We start from the raw sequence: 21612 nt of genomic DNA on the forward strand, positions 1-21612 counted from the left end.
AAGGCCAGTTGCTATCTAAACGTAGTAAATAACAAGAATTAACCGGAACCTTCGGAAAGGGGGGGGAAAAGCAATTCATTTAGCAGATAAACAGGAGGCGTATTATGGTGTTCACGTGCGTGGTACCGAGGCTGTTAGAGAAAATTATTGGCCCACACTGGAATGTTCTCATTAATCCAGTACGGCTGGAGGAAAAGAAGGAACAACAAGCTGGAAAACGAGGGAGAAAGAGGGGGAGAGAGAGAGAGAGAGAAAAAGAGAGAGAAAGAAAAGGAGAGAGGAAAAATGCAGCAAAAGAACAGAGCTGCAGCTGTGTAATATGTCTATAAATAACTAATATTACAGCCTGCCAGCACTGCAGTGATCCGAATCTCTCGGCCTCTCCGAGCTCCGAGGAACGCGTTCGGCTGTAACGAAACCCAAAGGTGCCGTGAGCCCAAGTGGTGGCAAACCCTGCGGCCCTCCCCCTTCACATAGCGAAACCCGTCTGCGACCGACGCTTCGAGCGCATGTGACATCCCGATAGCGTGAACACGGATCAACTGCGGCACCGGAGGAGGGACAGAGCAGGAGAGAGAGAGAGTGAGAGAGAGCGAACGAGAGAGGAGGGGGGCAGGAGCCAGAGGAAGAGAGGGAACGAGAAAGTGTGGAGAGAAAAAGCAAACAAGTACAGCGAGCGTGCCACCTTAAGGCCTACTGCAGCTAAACAAATGAGTCTAGAGGGGGAGAAAGGTAAAAAAAAAAAAAAAAAAAAGCAGTAACAAGATGGCGATGGTGGCGGCTGCAGCGTGAGCCAGTAGCATGGAAGGTTACTCAGTTCCCGTCAGCCTTTCGGCCCAATCACCCCTCCTCCCTCCCTCCTGGCTCTCTCCGCGCGACTCACTTACCCTTCCTCTTGGCCTCTTCACTGAAGACATGTTTTTTTTTTCCTCTCCCCAGCCGCCAAACAAAAGCCTTGCCCTTTCGCCGGAATTTTTTTTTCTCTCCCTCTCACTCTCTCTCTCTCTCTCTCACTCACTCTCGCTCTCTCTTTCTCTCCGTGTCTCCCTCTCTCCCTTCAGCTGCTTCTTCGGAGCCCTCTCTCTCTCTCTCTCTCTCTCCCCCGCCCTCCCCCCCCCGACCCCAGCGCAGTTTCTACCACGGCAGCGACTTCCACGTCTTCCCGCCGCGCTGGGCTGAGCTCAGGGGGAAAGCATTAGCGGCTGGCGGGCTGCTGGCGGGTTCAGTCTGCGGCGCGCGGAGCCGAGGTGCGTGGCATTCTGCTGCTCTCTGATCAGGCGCTCCGTCACTCTCTCCCTCCCTGCCTCCGCGCTCCCCCCCTTCTCATCGATTCCCCCTCCGCCGCGGCCGATCGGTCGCTCTGAAACGCACACAGGCGCGCGTGCTCGCTCGGTCTCTCCCTCTCTCTCTCTCCCCCTCGCTTTCTCTCTCTCTCTCTCTCTCTCTCGCTCTCTGTCTCGCTTTCTTTCGCTTGCTTCTTCCTCCTTCACATCCCGGGCCGAAAAAGGTAGGCTGCTCCTACTTTGTACACAAAAGGGTTTTGTGCTGGCTCGGTCGGTCGCTCGGCTTTTTTTTTTCTCTTCTTGCTTTTTTCCACTTCTTTTTTTCTCCTGCTCTTCCCTCTTTCCCCTCCCCTCTCCCTCGCCGAGGAGCGAGCCGCGAGTCTCGGGCAGAGCGGTGGAAAATGAAAGCACAAAGCAGCAAAATGCATCAGCATGAATATTAGAGATGTCATTAAAATCCAGACTCGTTTTTCTCTCTCTCTCTCTCTCTCTCTCTCTCTCTCTCTCTCTCGCTCTTTGTGCAAGGAAGTGGGCCAGCAGATGGTGCTAACAGTTATTACATCAACTTTCACAATTTAACCCCAAAAGTACCGGATTTCAACAACAATTCCATATGGATCACAAACGTGTACAGTATGCTAATACATAAAATGGAATTGCCTCCATACTAACAGAATAAGAGAAGCTGTCACATGCTTTATGTGGTGCAGTCTGTAGGGGCAGGTGACCGTGTTCCCTTCTCTATCTATCTGTGTGTGTGTGTGCGGGTGTGTGTACACACAAAACCAGTTGTGTGGATAGCACATCCGTTCAGTCACAAGACTATAAATCACTCACAAAGCAATGGCTACCTTAAATCGTGGCAAAGCACAAGGTAATCAAATGCACCACAAACTGACCAGGGGAAAAGACTACTGATCAAACCAGTTCTTCAGATGAAAGACGTGGCATGCGACTCTCAGGAGATGTAGTGCTAGTGCCAATGGTCCTCTTAAAACATGTAGCCTAGCGGCAGACAGTGCCTCTGGACAGACGGCAGCAAGGACACACAGACATGCCCCTGTGGCTCCATTGACTAATCTCCAGCCATTACTTCAAATCTGACCAAATTCTAGTTTTTCTATAACGTTGAAACAAGTTACGCATTTTCGGAATTGTGACTGATGCTGGGCATTCCTCAGGAAACTCGTTTAGCTGCTCAAAGGAGAAAACTAGAAAGCTAGAAAGTCCCTGCTAGACACACTAACAACCAAAAGTATCTGGACACCCCTTGGTCTGGGGCTGTTTTTCATGGTTTGGGCAAGGCCCCTTAGTTCCAGTGAAGGGAAATCTTAATGCTACAGTAACAGCACATTCTAGACGATTCTGTGCTTCCCCAACAGTTTGGAAAGGCCCGTTCCTGTTTAAGCATGACAATTCCCCTGGGCAAACAGCGAGGTCCATATTGAAATGGTTTTGTCGAGGACAGTGTGGAAGAACTAGACTGGCCTGCAGAGCCCTGAACTCAACCCCATCCAACATCAATTGGAAAGCCAACTGCGAGCGAGGCCTATTCGTCCAATCAGTGCCCAACCTCACTAATGCTCTTCTGACTGAATGGAAGCAAATCCCTGAAGCAGTGATCCAACATCTAGCCTAGCATAAAGCCTTCCCAGAAGACTGGAGGTTAGTGTGGGCTGGGGGTGAGGGCTGCATCACTGCACTCCTCACTTTTCGACCAGCATTTTCCATAAGCAAATGGGTTTTCAGACAAAAGCACTGACCCTGGATCAGTTTCAGGAAAAGGGTCAGCAAACTACTGGTTCAGCTTTGGATATGCACAGTAATTAGCGGACTGGAACCGGGAGTCCACAGCCTGACATAGCTTATCCCTTTGCCCTGCTGGGCTGGGGGAAATTTACCTAGGCTAAGGTTTCCTTGTATTTTCCTTCCCACAATGCCTCAAATGCCCACATGCCACTAGAGAGAGATGAGCTTCTCCTCTGAGTGATGCTATAGCTCTCCTATAGCACTGTGAAGTCTGGGGACTAGTGAAAAATTGCTACCTCCTGAGTAAAAACATCCTCGTACATAGCACAGTCATAGCAGTAGGTGACACTTGAGAGGCCGAACTGATAATTTCAAACTGAAAATTGCAAATCAGGGTAATTTTTTATTTTTTAAAAAGTTCTTAAAGAACAGTCTTGTGTCTGTTGCTGATGTTACATGTTACACATGCAAGACAGGCTCTCTTTTCATCTATTATTGTTCCCTGGATCAGCAGAATTCTGGAGTTTAGTCTTTGAAATGCTTTCACAAGTAAATGACAACTACTGGGACCACTCATTCCATAGAACTGGATTGCGCTTAAGTATATTTCAACTAGATTCATGCATGCATATATGCATACAGTCTTTGCCATGTTGGGTCATGGCTAGGTGCTAATGAACTTCAGAGGAGCAGCTCCCACCGTTAATGCCCACTGGATAAGGGATATGTGCCATCTTAAGTAGCCTAACTGTTTTGAAACTAACCGCTCATGGATTTGTTATTATTTCCAGATTGGCCTAATATTATTCAATTCTTCTGTTTATGTTTGGTTTCCCTTTTTCTTGGGACAGTTGGGCAGGGATGCTGCAAAGGGGATGGGGTGCTCTGTGGGGGATGTCAGATAAATCAATAGAAAGAATTTTGTCAGATATGCACAATACAGAGAGCAATGGTTTTTCTCCAAAAAAATGCATTTGACTGAAATAAGGACTAGGACTACAAATTAATTTGCATCATTTGTACTGTAATGACACGCTTAATCAATAATCAGCAGTTTTTGAAGTGTTGCGCTTAATTAAGAACCACAATGACTTCTCCAAAGAGATTTTCCTGCTCCTTAGCTCCTTCAATATCTTGACTTTAATTAAACAGAAGACTTAATTACAAAGCTGGAGCCATTGAATGGAGTGAATCAGATGTCAATCAATTGATGGTTGAAAGATATTGCCATATTTCGTAGGACTATGGATCACCAAGGCTAGAGGAAGAAACCATTGGGATCCAGAAATACTGCTATAAATTTAATGTTCGGTGGAGATTTAAATGACAGGTTGTTTCTGAAGAAACTCAACCAAAAACGCACACAACTTCACTTGTGTGACCAAACCTGTTTAACAGGGAAGAAAGCTGTACCTAGAAACCCTAGACAGCTCTAGGGGTCGGTTCTTTTAACATCTCTACCAGGCTTGTCTTACGTGAATTCTGGTATGAACTGAAAACAGATGAAGCTTCATCAAACCCCACTGTTCATTTTTGATGTACCTTCAATTAGAAATGGTCTACTGTAGTCTTTTGGGTGCACTGTCATTCAGGATAAACTGCATGTCGTGCTAAATATTTTTCGAGATGACATTGGTGTGTCCATTTTTAACATTGTTGGTACTTTATCAGCATCATAATGCTGATTTGGGCTGAAAAGCTTTTTCTTTTTGAATACTTTCTCCGCTTTGTCTCCAAATTTGGAATGGCTACATTATCAGCACCCAATCCTGCAATCTCCATTATCAATTTGGTAGAGCACAGGCAAGCATGCACTGTCTTAAGAAGCATGCAATTTCAGCCGCCGCTTCTTATCACTCAGATAGGCTAGTTACAGTAACTAGTGAAAATCAGCATATTACCTTGATTGATTAGCATTGGTCACTGGTGAGCGACGAGGCGCTCCCATCATGGCCGACTAAATTCCTCCCTTCCTAGGGTTACACTTGTGCCAAGGTCGGCACTGGCATGATCTGGAAAGTCAGGGGCTACACCTAGGGCCTACTATCAAGAATAGTTGTTGAGTACACTGGATGAGAATAATCTGTTAAGTAGGCAACATTTCCTCTAAACTTAAAATCCCAGCACGATATAGGCCTACTTATTTCTGGGGTTTCGAGTATATTTGGAAGCATACTTTTCAAGAACTAAACAGCCATTTTGGTTCCATAAATATGACATGCAGCTTTGCTTTAAAAACAAGGTGCATCTTCACTGACATGGGCATGGCTGCAAGTGGGGATCGTCTTATGACACTTCCACTGTATGGCTGGAAAATAGTATGGAGGATATTTGTTGCAGACTACCCATCACTTACTAAAAAATAAGTACTAAACATTATGCAGTATGCTTAGTAGACAGCACATATTTTGAGTAGTTAGGAGGGAGATTCTGATACAGCCAGGGTTTCCCATTCAATACATAAGTGGTGGGTCATCCCATTAAATATTTAATAAATACTTGTAGTCGATTCAATTCCAAAATCTAATGCTTATTCGAATGCTCAACAGTTCTGGGTGCACAATGAGACAAGGACAATATTGGTAATATAAATCTTTCATTATCATTTATAGATCATCTCTGCATATAACACCTGACTAAGTTATGATACAATACTATTAGCCTAGATAGTGCACTTTTAAAATGTAGCCTATATGAGAAAAGATTTTCTTGTAATTTTTTTATTCTATTTCAATATAAAACGGCAGTGCTTAAAAAATTATAATCATTCTTTCTGCAACACAGCAGTTGTTTCATAAGCCTTTCAATATTTTGTACAATTACTCACACAAACAAAACCAACTTGCAGAAGACTTTAAGAAAGAAAGAAGATTGAAAGCATAATTTTACTGAAGCCGAAATGACAAAATGACAGGGTATTTTTGGCTTGGGGATAGAAATTCAGTGAGATTTCATCACGTCTTCATTCAGGAGTTTCAAGGAACTTGATTAAATTGGCTGTGTGTTCCAGCAAGGTTGAGCTGTGAGCTCTATGAACTGCTTTGTTTAAACTATATTTTTGGTTTGGATAAGATTTGAGTATTTGTACTGGCTCACCTAAAGACAAAAACAAATGAATGCTAAATACCTTTATTCCTCTCACAGTACAATATTAGGAGCCAAGCACCAATGGTGTGTAGACACCTAGGCTATTTCATTTTTTAAAAATTTTCACTATTATTATAGTTCTTTAGTTCTGCCATGGGAGTGGTAGCTTTTTGTGAAATTTGACACACTGAAGAAAGGCCAAGATATCCAGACAACAATTTTGGGGTCAGTTCATCCACCCCTCTAGCACCAGTAACAGGCCAAACCTGATGCTAGATTTGCGCCTGTAACTTTTGAACCGTTTGCCCTAGAGTCAAGATTCTTTTTTTCTCCATAATTCTTAGGTCCTGCTGAGTTGAACACACCCACCAACGTCAATTTCCACCATACTGGATTTTCAACCATTTCTAATTTGTTGAAAAACCCATTTTAAGCATCTCCTCCTAGACTGTTGAACAGATCACCATGAAATTTGTCCACGGATCAAAAGCTTCTAAAAGATAAGTACTAGGTCAGCCAACACAGCCACAGCAAGCCAATAAAAATCGATGTGTGGCTCATTACAAAAAATGGTTTGACCATAGACCAATTTCTTTGAAAGTTGTTAAAAACAACAAACAATATGCGACCAAATAATATGCCCACAATATACTGACGAATTTGGTGATGAAGGCACAATAAAGGAAGAGTGGCCAGACGTCTGCAATTATTTTGTTGATTGGCATCAAACACATGCTTACCATGAGCCCTGGGGAGCTCACACTAAGTTTTGTGAAATTTGGCCACCTGGGGGCACTATACCAGGTTTAAATGACTCCAAAACAACAGTATATATTTCAACCAAATTTTGTGGGGAACATTACAGCAATGGGCCTGTATTGAACAAACAAAAGAATTGGTCACACAGAGGCACTGTAGTACCTGGGCCCTTAATTGCTGCTTGAAGCTTTATTTATCTCCGCCAGGCGAGAGCTTGGAGGGGATTATGCATTTGGTCGCGTGTGTGCGTGTGTGTGACATGTCTGCAGCTAATCTCACATACTACTGGGCCAATCAGCCTAATACTTGTTGTGCATGCTGAATTCTCGAATATTTTGCAAATCGGTCAACGACAAGTATTTTATTTGAATTAATTTCCATCATTGTCCATTGAAATACATTGAGTGCTAACTCCTCACTCCTCCTAACCGGCCAGTAGGGGCCACAAGTGATCAACAACTGCTTCCGTTTGGAATGAAAGACCAGAAATGTAAAATGTCAATTTCAACGTTAAAATGCCAACAAAATAATCCGCCAACTAATGGGGTACGTTAATCTTTGAATCTGTGGCAATTATTTTGTTGGCATTTTGACGTTGAAATTGATATTTTATATCACTGGTCTTTTGGAATTGTTCCTGTCCAGATTGTTCCTGTCCAGATTTGAAACAAAAGTGCCACACTATAACGTCAACGTTAGCTCTGTCTAACACATCGTGGCTGATATGAATGAAATTAGCTAACATGTCACCACCTTTAGCGTTACTTCACTGAATCGGCGTCTTTGGGATTTTCAGTGGCACATGGTAAAAACTTGTAACATTGTATTTGTCTGGTTGCATTGATTGTGTAGCCTCTATTGTTGCATCAGCAAAGCTAACACGCCCGGTGGAGATCTGCACTCTACTGAGTGCACTCTTCTAGTTATTATTGAAATTGCACTTTTCAAATTATCTCATTATGTCTTGCCCATAAAAACACAAGACATGACAACCTTAAATGCTTTTCTACATCGACAAATTTGAAGATTAATTAGTTTAATTCCAATTAGCCTAAATGAATTCATTAATCAATTTCAATCAAAATCTGTTTCAAGCATGCCATTGAAAATATGTAGGCAAAAAGAATCTTTCTATTATGCAAACAATGCAGCTATACTTTTTCATTCATGATCCCACGAAACAACAGCCATACACGGAACATGTTGAAACTGTTTTGGCCAGTGTAGGTGCACATTCTACACTGCCTGTATAAGCATGTTCAGAAAATGCATATTAACCAAAGGCACTTGTAACGAAAGGCACTTGTAGCCCTTTGTGTCCTACTATTCTCATGTTACTGCATCATACTGAAAGCATCCCATATCCATTTTATATAGGCTAGCCTAGTTTTAAAACCTTTGTAACAAATAATGAATAATTTGAACTAGATCTTAAACCCCCATTTCTGTAAATATACTGTAGACGCTGTCAACCCAGGTGAGAAGCTTAAATCCATTGATAAGACCTATTAGAAGTAGAAGACAGGGCAAGAGATGTATGGTTGACAGAAGAAAAGGGACAGGATCTGCACCAATGCTTCCTGAACTGAACCAATTTAACCAATCCTTGATATTTGAGAAAGGTGTACCAGCCTGCTTTATGCTGGGCCAGCAGTCGCCTGGCTCCAGTCCAAACAGAAAACGCTGTGAGAGCTTTCACATTTAGCATTTGACTGCTAGCCCGTGATGTTCTGACATTACCCTGGTGTGACATGAGGCATGACAAATCTGTACATTATATACATTTGGTACCTTGAAGGCCATTCTGAACTGCATCATGCCTGCAACAGCAGAGTTTTTCCTGGCTCAAAATGAGGCAGAGGTGGTACTTTATTGTAATCATGTTTACCATATCTTGTTAGTAATGTGAATTATAATTTTAATGATCAGATAATGACTGTACTAGTCTTTTTATCTGCCATCTTCATTCTCCTCCTGGCCACCTCTCTTTTAAAAAAAAAAAATATTCTAAAGGCTATATCAGCAAAGTGGACAGTGGTCAACGCAAGACAACTACTGGGACCACTCATTCCATGCAAGGAAGAACCAAAACAGAGGGAAAAAATACACTGGGTTCTATAATGCAGACATTCCAATTCTTTTTAAGATTAAAAGGGGCAATGACCCAGACTTGAATGGCAACAAAATAATGACTCCTGTTTCTCTGAGCCAATCATCTTTCGGTGTCTGACGTGTGTTGTTTATTGATCGGAATATTACACAGCCATTGGTAGCAATGATTCCAAAGGAAAGCACCTAATTTGACTGAAAAGTCAAAAACCAGTAGTCACGCTCCAGCTAGCTTGCTCAACATGAGTAAATTAAAACAGAAATCCTCCAAGGGGTTTTTAAATATTAGGCTATTAGCCTGTGAGCCAAAAAATAGTACTGATCAGAATGCACTAACCTTGCAGTTTCACCCCACTTCTATTAGCCTATTAAGAGCCATAATAAGATTATGAACATCATATAGCCAATTTATTGTGTTATCTGAGTTGGCATATTTTATAACAAAAATAGTTTATCACAACGCAAGTGCATTAGCATAAAATGCAGATTTTGGTCATGCTAGGCTCCATGAGCTAGCATGACCACTGGTTGAAAACATTAAACTGATAGGATGTAGCCTATAAAAAATAAAATATTGCATTTACTTAAGTACAAAAAAAACAAGATTTGCCAGTCTTAATGCAGCAAACTCATAGCAACTCTGTGCATACAGCTACTGTATTATTACATTCTTCTTTCCTGGTGTATCGTGATGATTACCGCCACATCAGAATAATGCCGCCATTGCAGTTACAAATGATAGAAATCCACGGTGTTCAGCGATTGTGTCTATAATGTTTGCTCAAGCAGACAGCAGTCACAATTTTGAGGAGGCGGCATTAAATTTGATCGTGGTGGCCACCTCAGAATGCTCCATGCAGGAAAAGCCCTGAGAAGGTCTCTCAAAGTGAAACAATCAACTGAATGAAGCAGTCAGGTCATGTAATTTAAAGAACAAAGAGGTGCAGTAACTGCAAGCGGATTGACCATTTTGCTATAAAATAAAAGAAATTGACAAAACCCAAGAAAAAGAAAAATATATAATAAGACCCATGGTTTATTCCTTGTCTTGTGAAATGAAATTTGGTTTGGTCACAATATCACTCCACTCCATTTCTATATCAAAGGTAACAGGCTACATCCACTTCAGTACAGTTGTTCCAGAATTAGGCTACTAAAACTTCATAACATTGCTGTTACTAAAAAATGCTGCAAAAAATAAATACTGTAAAAAATGAAGAGGATTACTACATTTCCCAGTTTTCTTTTTTTTTTTTTTACATTTCCCCCTTATGTTTTGGCAGCCCAGGGGACCTTTGTGAAATGGGCAAATAACATTGTTTTAAAGTGTGAAGATACTGACAGAAATTTGGACAGGGATTTGACATTGTTTGTAGGCATTTCCTGAAGGTCAGGTAAAAGGCCAGGCTTCCCTGATTGGAGGATGGAGATGGGGGAGGGACAGCCGGTGGAAGCGTATTCTCTGCCTGGAGGATGCAGTAGGAGTCCTGCCTTATTGGAGATTAGACATAGAGACGGGGCATCTCAGCTTGCCTGCAGGACATCTAATGATGGATAGTTGACCATCATACATTCTCTCCAAGTTCTCAGCACTGACAGACCTCTCCTTTAATCTAGATGGTACAGTAGAACTCACTTCAAGCTCATCTACTGCAAGAAGCCTAGGGGTAACCCTGGATGACTAATTCTTCTTCTCAGTCCAAGTATCAGCAGTGAGTCAGGTGAGTAGATTCTTTATATGTAACATCCAAAAAATCTGCCCCATCCTAACCAACTACTCCACACAGCGTCTAATCCAGGCCAGGGTGCTCTCACACCTAGACTACTGCAATTCCCCTCTCACCAGTCTCCCTGGCTGGGCCTCAGAACCCTGCAGCGAATGCAGAATCTAGTCACATGACTGATGTACTCAAAGTCACACATCCCCTCACCTCACTTGTACACCTTATTGTGCACCTGCCCAGGGACTGCAAAAACTGAATAAATAAAATAAACAAACTGCACTGGCTGCAGTTCACCTGCTACAGTTCACATGAAGTTTAAAGCATTGGTGCTAGCTATCAAGGCAGTGAATAGAAGAGCTCCACCAATTCCAGTCAATCTCTAAACACTACAGTGACTAGCTAACCCCTCCCTGTGTGGTTGCCACTCCCAGTCATGATGCCAGTCTACATTTGCCCCACAGCAAACGTCCTAAAATAGAATCATTACCTATCTTCTGACAGTGCCACCCTGTAGCACACCCACCTTTTGTACTAATTCAGGTTATGGTATTTTTATGGTTATAGGGTACGTTTTTATTGTTTTATGTTTCACTTCTTAGGGGTCTTGTCAGGAATGCAACATGTATGCATTCAGAAAGAAGCATTTTGTTTATTGGTGTGCATACTTTCTGAAGTGCTTCCGTGACATCTTTACTCGCTGGACAGTGCTGTCAGCCAGGTGCGGCACTATTGCTCATATTAATACTGTGAATGCACTGATGTCTCTCCAGTATTGAGTCACTCTGGTCAAGAGCATCTGCTGGATAATGTAACACAGGCGGTAGAAGGGTCTTCCCTCACAGGAGGCCAGAGACGTAGGCGGTACGGCTGAGAGAAGAGCTACTCAGCAGGCAGCAGCCCGACACCCCCATGCGATCTCCTCACGGGCCGCGGCTTTGCCAGAGAGGCATACCTTCCACGTCTCCATAAATCAACTCACGCGGGCCGACGGGAAAGCATTCAGATATGAAACATCTACAGTATGAGCAGAGGCATCCAGTCACGCATCTTCAGCCGCGGACAGCCTTCTCTCTCAAACAGCCTTAGCTTTGCCAATAAACGAGGAAGCGAGCAAACCAGCGGTATTAAAAACGGCACTCAAAGAGGGCTTCATCACCCAAGCTGCATTGATATTTATAGCTGGGCCGCAATTATTTCTTAGCGCCAGCCACCAAGTACAGCTTGGTACTCTATGTTAAGCCCTTACAAATACAGTCATCAGTACGTCATCATTAGTAGCAGTCTCAGTTTTCAGGGGGGGGGGGGGGGTAACTCTTGGCCCCCAATCTGCCTTTAAATAGTCTGGTGATTAAGGTTTAATGAAAGGAACAGATTACCTCAGTGTTCGTAATGCAGTTAATTTACTTGTTCAATCAAAGAAGACATGTTTAGCCACTGGCACCCCAGAAAGGGTTGAGTGTGTTCAAGGGGATAGATAAGGAGTTGAGTGTGTTCAAGGGGATAGATAAGGGGCCGAGTATGTTCAAGAAATAGATACAAAAATTTAAATTCTGCAGTTAAAATTCCCTGGGGTGTCATGACCGCAACCTGAACAGCTCCACAGGCTCTTCAAGGCTTTTTATTTCAATGAGTAGGCTATATAATCCTTTTGACAACTTTATGAAAGCAACTAGCCTAAATGTAGACACTGTAGAAATGCAGGCAGCACAGCATGCAGAAAATTTACAAAATAAGGCAGGCCTGCAGAAACACAGGAAGCACAGACTGTACAGAAACACCATCATTATAGACTGTACAGAAACATAGACAGTACAGACTGGAAAAACAGGCAGTAGAAGCTGTACAGAAACACAGGCAGTACAGACTGTACAGAATCCCAAGAAGAATGAAACCGTTTAAAATTAAACTCACACCCTTTCATTAAGACGTGACCATGCAAACATGACGTGTGGAGACGTTTGTGGAAACACATGATGGAACTGGAGCCAAGTGACACCAGCGGTGAAACCACTCAATCTCGGCTGCATTTAGCTGCACCATTACATTATTAAGGACTACCTGGAGGAAGGGCTGGGGAATAAACCATATGAACGATTTTTTTCAAGCATAATAACAATCATCTTTCTTTCTTTTCTGTGATCATGTGATGTGTTTTTGCTCATGTCATATGTATGCAGATGATTCCACAATATATAAATCAGCACAGAATAGAAGAATGGGTAACGGCAAATAAATTGGTTCTTAATATAGAAAAGACAAAATGTATGGTATTTGGTTCAAAATATTCATTAAAAGTACACTTAACTATAGGAGATATAGATATTGAACAAGTAACAGAAGCAAAGCTATTAGGGATCACTGTTGATAGTAGAATGTCTTGGAAAAGCCAAATTGATCAAATGGTGGTAAAAATGGGCAGAGGCATGGCTGCTATAAAACACTGTAGAAAATTAATGCCTATCTATTTAACCAAACAATTAGTGCAAGCATTAGTGTATTCACAGTTAGATTATTGTTCAGTGATTTGGTCCAACACAACAGAAAGTAATTTGAACAGGTTACAGGTAGCTCAGAACAATGCAGCTCGCATTGCTCTTCACTGCCCATATCGAACAAGAGTAAGTACAATGAATAATCAATTGGCTTGGTTAAGTGTAAAATGCAGGATGCATTATTCTCTAGTGTGCTTTATTAAAAAATATCATCCTAACTGAAATCCCAGAAATACTTTATAGTAACCTATCATTTTTTTCAGACAGACATTATTCTACTCGGCAGTCATCTGAGAGTCGTTTTCTGTTGTCTCAGTGTAGAACTAGTTTAATACAGAGAACAGTTCATTATCGAGCAATGGTGGCATGGAATTCATTACCAAGTTTTTTGATTTCAGAAAGTAATAGGCTACAACAAGTTTTAAGAAAAAGTAAAAATTGTATTTGTTCACACAAGGAATAGGCCTAGTTTTTTTTTTTTTTTTTTTTTTACTGTTATTGAAGATTTTTTCTGTTCTTGGTTGTAGAGAGCTATCCATCCCACTTTATTTGTCATTTAAAGGATGAGTTGCTAAATGGTGGTAGAGAGCTATCCATCCCACTTTATTTGTGATTTAAAGGATGAATTGCTAAATGATTTCTTTACTCAATTATTTAAGAGATGAAATTACTATATAGAGCGATCATATGTATTGACAGGCATTGAGTTGTTGTTGGTTGTTGTGTGTCTTAGTGGTTGTGTTATGTAGGCTAATGTGTGTTGTTACGCATTGTGTATTGTTATGTAGTGTATTGTTATGTATTGTGAGTCTTATTGTGAGTATGAATGTTACGGATGTGTATTGATGTATTTTTCTGTATTGAAGTATGTAAAAGATTTATGGGGACCCCAGGAAGAGTAGCTACTGTTACAATACAGTAGCTAATGGGGATCTAAATAAACAAACAAACAAACAAATATCATGACCCAATGGAAGTGTTTTTTTTCTCTCCTGAGAGGATTTCACACGGTCTCTAAAGTGTGGATGTTTACTAATGCATCAGGTATGATCAAAGAAAAAAAGAAAAAAGATGAAGGTCGATATGCCGCATGGCAGCAATGATTGTTATTATGCTCAAAAAACATTTTATTTATTTATTTATTATCAACAGTTACAGTAAATTTGAGTTTACTTCTCATGCACTTTTTATTGAAAACCAAATACCGTCCTACTGTCAATAATATGAAAAATATCATGATATAGTTTGGCCTTATTGCCCAGCCTGAAACCAAAACACAGACAGTCAGGCCTACAGAAAATAGGGATGGTTAGACTGTACACACACAGGCAGTATCTAGACACTAGGGATGGTTACACTGTACAAAAACACAGGCAGTCAGGCCTATAGAAACTAGGGATGGTTAGACTGTATAGAAACACAGGCAGGATAGACTGTACACACACAGGCAGTCAGACCTATAGAAACACAGGCAGGATAGACTGTACACACACAGGCAGTCAGACCTATAGAACACAGCAGATGATGTACAACACAGGCTAGACATAGGAGGTCAGACAGTACACAAACACAGGCAGAAAGGCCAATAGAGTCATAGGCAGTACAGACTGCACAAACACACAGGCAGAAATACTGCACAATGAAAGATGAGACTCCTCCACAGAGCCTCAGCCCTTGGGGAACTGCTGACATCACTCGTGGGGCGCCAGGCCCGCGACAGCACCAGGCCATCAGGCGCATGGGAAGGAAGGGGAAGAGAGAGAACTTGGGAAGTATAACAAAAACAAATGGCTAATGCCAATTTTCCTCACAAATCAGCTTTTAAAGAGCCTGTCGGCGCCATTCATCTGCACCAATAATCCTCCAGATTTAGGAAGGCCTCCATTCTGTCAGGCGCCCAGTGATGGACGGTCCGGGTTTCGAAAAAAAAATAGCGTGGGTGTGCAGCTCATCCCGAGGACAAGTGTTAGGACCGGATTAACTGCAAAGCTGATATCTCAACGGAGTTGGTCAAGCTGTACTCTCTCACCTGTGGGGGAGCCCATGCTGGATGGGGAAGGGAGGGCAACTGGGAATTGTGGGATTGGGCAGAGCACGACCCACGTTCATCAAACATCTCAAGTGGTGTGTGGTCAGGGGTTAAGCGCAACATGTATGCTATATATGCTTTCACCAGTTACTATGACAATTATTTTTCTCCCAGGAAAATAGGCCTAGTTAGTGGAGCTGCCTCAGAGGGTAAGCAGCAGTGGCGTGAAGCAGCAAGCCATTGTGTTCACACGGTAGCCTATAGCCTACACCTGACCTTGGGAAAACAAGAGTACATGTCAATTTTGTTAAACAGCACACATTTTCAGAATGGTTCAACATAAGATTATGGAGATCTGAACGAGGCTGTAAATGAACTTTTTTGCCGGTGGCCCTGGCGCTAGTAAGGTCAAAAGCAGAAAAAAAATGTGTATATGTATTTGCTGACGTATTATTGCATCTAGTTGCATCTGGGCCACCAGTATCCAATCATACGGAAAATAGCCTATACGCTGTATGTGGCCCTCTGAATTTAAACACCCATGAACTCTGCTGGCCACTCTTGGTAAGTGGGCCTCCAATTTGTTCAATACCACCAGGTTTTTAAGAGAATTGTCAGGTTTTTCTTACAATTGTATCTGTCCTTTTAGGGTAAGCCAATTTAGGGTAATAATATCAAAAGACTTTCAACCTGGGGTGCATTTTAACAATCATTGTTATGATAATCTGAAGATTCATTATTTCCAATTACAAAAATTACAAACTTAATTTTAAAAAGCAGTTCTGCTGAAAAAATACTTTTTATAAAGAGAGGGCAATTCTTTTCAATTTAATATGATAAAAAGGTACAATATCAAGTACACAAGGTGAACACTCAAGTTTTCTGAAATCGAGCAAGCTGACAGGCTTTGTGACACTAGACAAAAATGGCTAGCCTTCCTCTTGCAGTGTCAGGCAGGAATTAGAGTTCTAAAATATCAATATTCATGGGACACACTATAGAATGACACTGACAACTTGAAATACACCTCCCATGATGCAGGCAATTGCCCAACTTAGAACAGAAATTATTTTGAACTTCAAGTTCTGCAGATTTAAAATAATGAAAAAAAACTCAATTGAACCAAACAACAGTGCATTCTTTTAATCACAAATGCAACAATATTGTTGAACTTCATAGCCTAGCTCTGCTGAGTCGGAGTCTGAGGTTTTATTGATTTATGTTAGTGGAGGTGCTTGTGACTTCATGCAGGTGCAGCACCTCCACTATTAATACCTGATGGAAAGTTTTTTTGCAATAAAATAAAATAAAATAATAATAATTTAAATTCCAATTTTCCAATTGCATTTTCCCGTAAACGGTCCCACCCCTAATAGCAATATTATCCTAGATCAGCATTCCTACTCAGACATATACACTGCTACTCAAGCATATTCTGATGCATAGCCTATACAGTGTTTCTCAAACATTGGGCCTCATTCACAAACTTTTGTTAAATTATTCTTACTTTTGTTCTTTAAAATGTTATTACGAAAAACCAACATGGGATTCATGACACATGCGCAGACCTTTAGTTTTTGTGCATGTCCCAGGTGCATGAGATAATGAATGCTGACTGTTTGTTAATTTTATTTGCAATTCATGTGATTAGCATAAGGAAACACCCATGAACAAATACAGATAAGAAAAAAAAATGATGAATGCCGAAACGTTCTTGGAACCGTTCTTACACACAGTTTACGAGCAAATGCAATCGTACACGTTTTGTGAATTGACATTATTTGGGTGGCCCTAGTAGATTTGCCCCTGCCCCCAATTTGTTTTTGATTTGGTTGTTCATTTCCCGTCAACAGTTTCTAGTTTACCACAATGCAAATGCGGTTCCAAATGAAAATACATATGTATAACATATGTAACGGCACAGAATTATACCTTTTCTAAATAATAATCTGTAGATCTTCTATTGTTATTTTGTCCACAAAATGCAACTTTAAACCATAACGAATCTATCCAGGAGGTTGTTGTTGCCGTTGATAGCTTGGATGTCATATGTGGTAATGGTGTTCACCAGGCCGTGGTGGACTGCTGAACACATTATGTTTTAAATTCAGTATTCTTTTTTTCCTGAAGACTGCTTTACATTCCACGGAATTTAAAGGCTAGTTCAGACCAGATTCCAGAGGCAACAAGCTGAAACTGGTGACTCTTCACAAAACTCATGGTTTGAAACGTTCAAAAACTGACCACATCAAAGCAACAAGATGAGACGACGCTCACGGATACCACAGCAACGAATATTTCCACTTCCTTGTTTACAGTTACTTTCCTGTTGGTTGCAATATTCACCTGGGAAATATCTAGGCCTATGTCAATACAGGCCTAATATAGATTTATTTAGAAGTAGGCTATTAGCAATAGTGAGTTGATTGCTGTAGCAGTAGAAGTATGGCAGGAAAATGAGCCAGATGTTAGCCTTTGGTCACTGGCAGATAAACACAGAGATTTTCAGACTTTACTAACTGCAGGTCAAAGGTCACACACCACCCATGCTTAGCACAGCCATTCGGGGTCAATTTCATTACCAAACAACTAGGCCTAGATCATAAACTGTTCAGGATTCAAAAACAAAACTAAACAATACATCATTGAAACCTTCACAATTACGTGACACAAACACATATACACAATTTTTTGATCTTTCATGTGCCAAAGAAGGAATCTAAACAGACCTGTCCCAAGTAATATCTATTGGTATGTAGGTGTAGACTACCCCAATAAACTACAGTCCAAACACTTATGCTAGTGTTACTAGCTAGAATACGTGCTTCCGGCCTCAAAGACACCGTCATGTTTGCAAGCTGATAAAAGTAAACAGCATACATTACAAACACACAAATTTCCCCTGAATCACAGGCCAGCTACATTTTTTATACTGCACCTTATATTTATATTGCATTTATATATATTTTTTACCTGACTTTTTAAGCCATATATAGTCCAGTGACAGTCATTGTAAGGTACAGTGACAACCAAGCATGACTGCAGTTCCAAATAATTGATAATGAGGCTTAATCTTCAGCCTCTAACCATATTTCAAATACAGCATCTTGTTCATTTGCATAGGAACTCATAAACACAGAGATAAATGCTAAACGTTACACATTTTATGAGACCAAATTGTTAACTTATAAACAAATGTACAAAAAAAATTTAATCAATTCTACTCAGCCAACTTTAAAAAAAACAGAGTATTTGTATAAATACCACACTTATCTTAACCCATTCCTTATAAAACATTTAATGTTGTAAACACGGCCTTGTCCTTGCGAGCAAGGAAATGTTGTGAAGCACAGGTTTCTTTATGTAAACAAACCCCTGACTCACTGCCCACAATCCATGGCAACCAACGACCTTTCTACATCTCCTAGCTACCTGAGAAACCTGTTCACACAATGATTCCCTCAACCCTTCAACAATAAGTAACTCATACGCCAACTGCCGTCGCCATGGGCAAAAACCCACTATAAAGTTACAAAACTGACTACAGTTGCAATAAAACAACCTCTAAAACCACCTTTATGAAGTAAAAAAAATACATGGAAATAAAAGTCAAGTTACATATTTGCTCATTTTTTCACAGTAACAATAAGCACCTGTTGTTTGCAGTCACTACAAAAGCGCTTCTCCTTCCTTTCTCCCTCACACACGACAGGAAATTAGTTTTGCTGGACTGCTGGGAGAAAAGTCTCGTGCCACTGAGGTTAAAAGGTGGTGGGTCTAGGGCTTGCGGAGTTCAAGTTGCGTCACTCGTCCATGAGCCTGAATTTCCAGCCGCGCGCGAAACATGCCTGCCGCCAGCCGTCTCGAACCGCTGCCTTCAAGACAGAACGCGCTAAAACGCCATTCCCAAAAAAGAAAAAAAAAAAGAAGAGAGAGAGAGAAAGTTCATATAACCTACTGTGCAATTCGGGCCGCCCGGGGATCCCACATGCTCTTCAGAGTCTAAATGCAGGAACAACTTCCCCTCTCTATTACAGCACCCTCCCACTGTCCTCCTTCCACCCGTTGCCAGGACTGCCCAGTTTATCCAAAAACGACTTCCTGTTCACCTCTGACCCCCTCCCACAGCTCTCTGAGGCAGACAGTTCTGTAATGCTGGGAGGGAGCAGTCTGGAAGAACGAGCAAACAGCCAATCAGATATGCAGAGGGCAGGTTCCCAGCAGCAGACGGCCCCTCCTCCACCAATAAGTGACATGGTGTTGGGTTTCAGGCCTGACTGCAGCTGTGCCTGGCTCACAGTTATATAAATCTTTTTAGTTCCCCCCCCCCCCCGACCGTGTTAGGAAGTGATAAAGCTAACAAGGACCCCCCAGCCCTCTTCTTACATCTTGCTCTTCTCCCCCTGGGTGATGGAGTTTTAATTCAAATCTCTGATATAAGGAGTTCACGCACCAGCACACATTGCCTACGTACAATAACAGTACTGAGCATAGCAGAGCTTTTATTTTTCTTAAGAGTGTTTCTGAGGAACACTTTTTAGTAATGACATGCTCACTTCACAACACAATTTCCCACAATGTTCCCACAAACAGGTGAGCTGACAGTTAACCCCATCTTTTCTCCTCTGAAGAACAGAAAGAGTCAGCAGTTCCTGTCATTGGTGGCAACTGCTTTGCTGGTCTTTCAACCTTCTAGTGCCCCTAGTGGAAACCAACCATTATGGTAGAGCCTGCTCACTCAGTGAGTTAGCCAGTTACTCAATCACTGAATGAGGGACGATGCCATTTCTAGGACATCCACTCACCCACATTCAGAACACAAATTAAAAATGGCGTATGTGGTTTGTTTGAACTTACCACATGATTTATTAGCATGAGCAACACAGTGCGGGGAAATGTCAGGGTACCAAGATAAAAAAGATATGAGTGTGAGATAAGTCTGTGCAATGGTCCTTCATGTCAAAAGATAAAGCAACTAGAGGATCAATTCCACACTCTTTAATGAATCTGCAGAATCCTCACTAGGAACAAACTAGGGCTGGGCCATATGACAAAAGTAGTGAACATCTACGATGATTGACAGCTATCATGATGGGCGCTGCATACTGTGATAGCACAGACAATGTCGACTTCAGTAACTCCACTTCCACCAGCAGGCGCTGCACCTTCATAGAGCATAGTGCCACACAGCAGAATGCACAACAGAAAGCCAAAAATGCATTCCTTGGCAATAACCTATTCAAGCGAAACAAATTTGAGCTGTAGCAGTCAAGTTAGGCATGGCAAAATAGGCAAGAGGGATGTATCTTGCAACATCAAAGCCTATTGTCAAAATGAGACAAGGCAGCCTCCATTTAGGCTATCTCTTTCTCGCTCACTCATCCCTCGGTATTTAGGCTAGGTGTTTTGGGACTTTGGGATTTAACCAATTAACTTCACTAATTGGTTACTTTTTGGTTGCATGCATAATATTTGGCAGTGCAGCTGACCAAGCCACCAACACAGAGAAAGAATGGAAAAGGCGCCTTGCATCTTTCAGAAATAATGTAAATATTTCTGTATTGCAATACCTATAGCCTGCTGATAATAAACGTACATCATAGACTCTGTTGCATGATTAGGCTATAACAGAGACTAGAAGAATATTAGAAGGTTCGGGCGCAATAGACTATATACAGTAAGCTAAATACTATATAATAATATGCGTCCACCAATAAAGAAAATACAAATTTAGAAAACAGGCTATTATGAAAATAAATTAATTAGCCTAAGTGGACAGTGTTGTAATGTTCATATGTGCATTTCTATTTAGAACAATGCTTAGGCTATCTTAAATCACTATCTTAAACACTTCACCTCAACAGAAAGAAAATTATGAGCAGTAACACAGTATTAAAATATAGCCTATAAAATAATAAACAAGCCACCACAAAATGCCACTAATTAAATCAAAATGGGGCAAATACGTAATTTAACAGCCAAGATTGGGATAGGGCAGAATGGCTAATGAAAATGTTTTAATTTTTTTGATTACATGTCTGATCTCCTTTACATTGCTGACCTCCTTTGCCCCTATTCTGCTCCAGGTCACAGATCTTCAGATCAGATGCTTTTGACAGTCCCATGGGCTCAGTTAAAGGCATACTATGCAGCATTTTCAGCTATTACAAAACACCCACACTCAGCTATTACTATGATGCACTGGCAATCTGTGCCCATGAGTACTTCTGCCCAGTCCATGCTTGTCTACTTGAATGTGTTATTCTAAAAAGTGTTAAGCACATTTCTGGCATCACAGATTTTAAGTTTGTGGGCTGTACCTGTTCTTTGGTTTTGGCCAAAGAAGAAGAAGAAGAGGAAATGTGAATAGACCATGCCAG

General features: G+C 41.4%; 1 protein-coding gene across 6 annotated transcripts in view; it reads right to left on the minus strand.

Annotated features, from left to right (window-relative positions):
- Window positions 1–21612, minus strand: part of chd9 (chromodomain helicase DNA binding protein 9) — a 100792-nt gene that overhangs the window by 66791 nt on the left and 12389 nt on the right. The window contains exon 1 of one of the 6 annotated variants that reach the window (XM_064335817.1): window positions 19191–19342. The exons of 4 other annotated variants lie outside the window; for them this stretch is intronic. Coding sequence is in view for 1 of the 2 variants with exons in the window: in XM_064335816.1 (XP_064191886.1) it covers window positions 888–917 (30 nt within the window). In the remaining variant the exon portion in view is untranslated. Of the gene's footprint in view, window positions 1–887; window positions 1761–19190; window positions 19343–21612 lie in introns of those variants that run through there. One more of the 6 variants, XM_064335816.1, reaches the window with a different exon arrangement.

The sequence above is a fragment of the Anguilla rostrata genome, chromosome 5 (genome assembly GCF_018555375.3).
Source record: "Anguilla rostrata isolate EN2019 chromosome 5, ASM1855537v3, whole genome shotgun sequence".
Classification (NCBI taxonomy): Eukaryota; Metazoa; Chordata; class Actinopteri; order Anguilliformes; family Anguillidae; genus Anguilla; species Anguilla rostrata.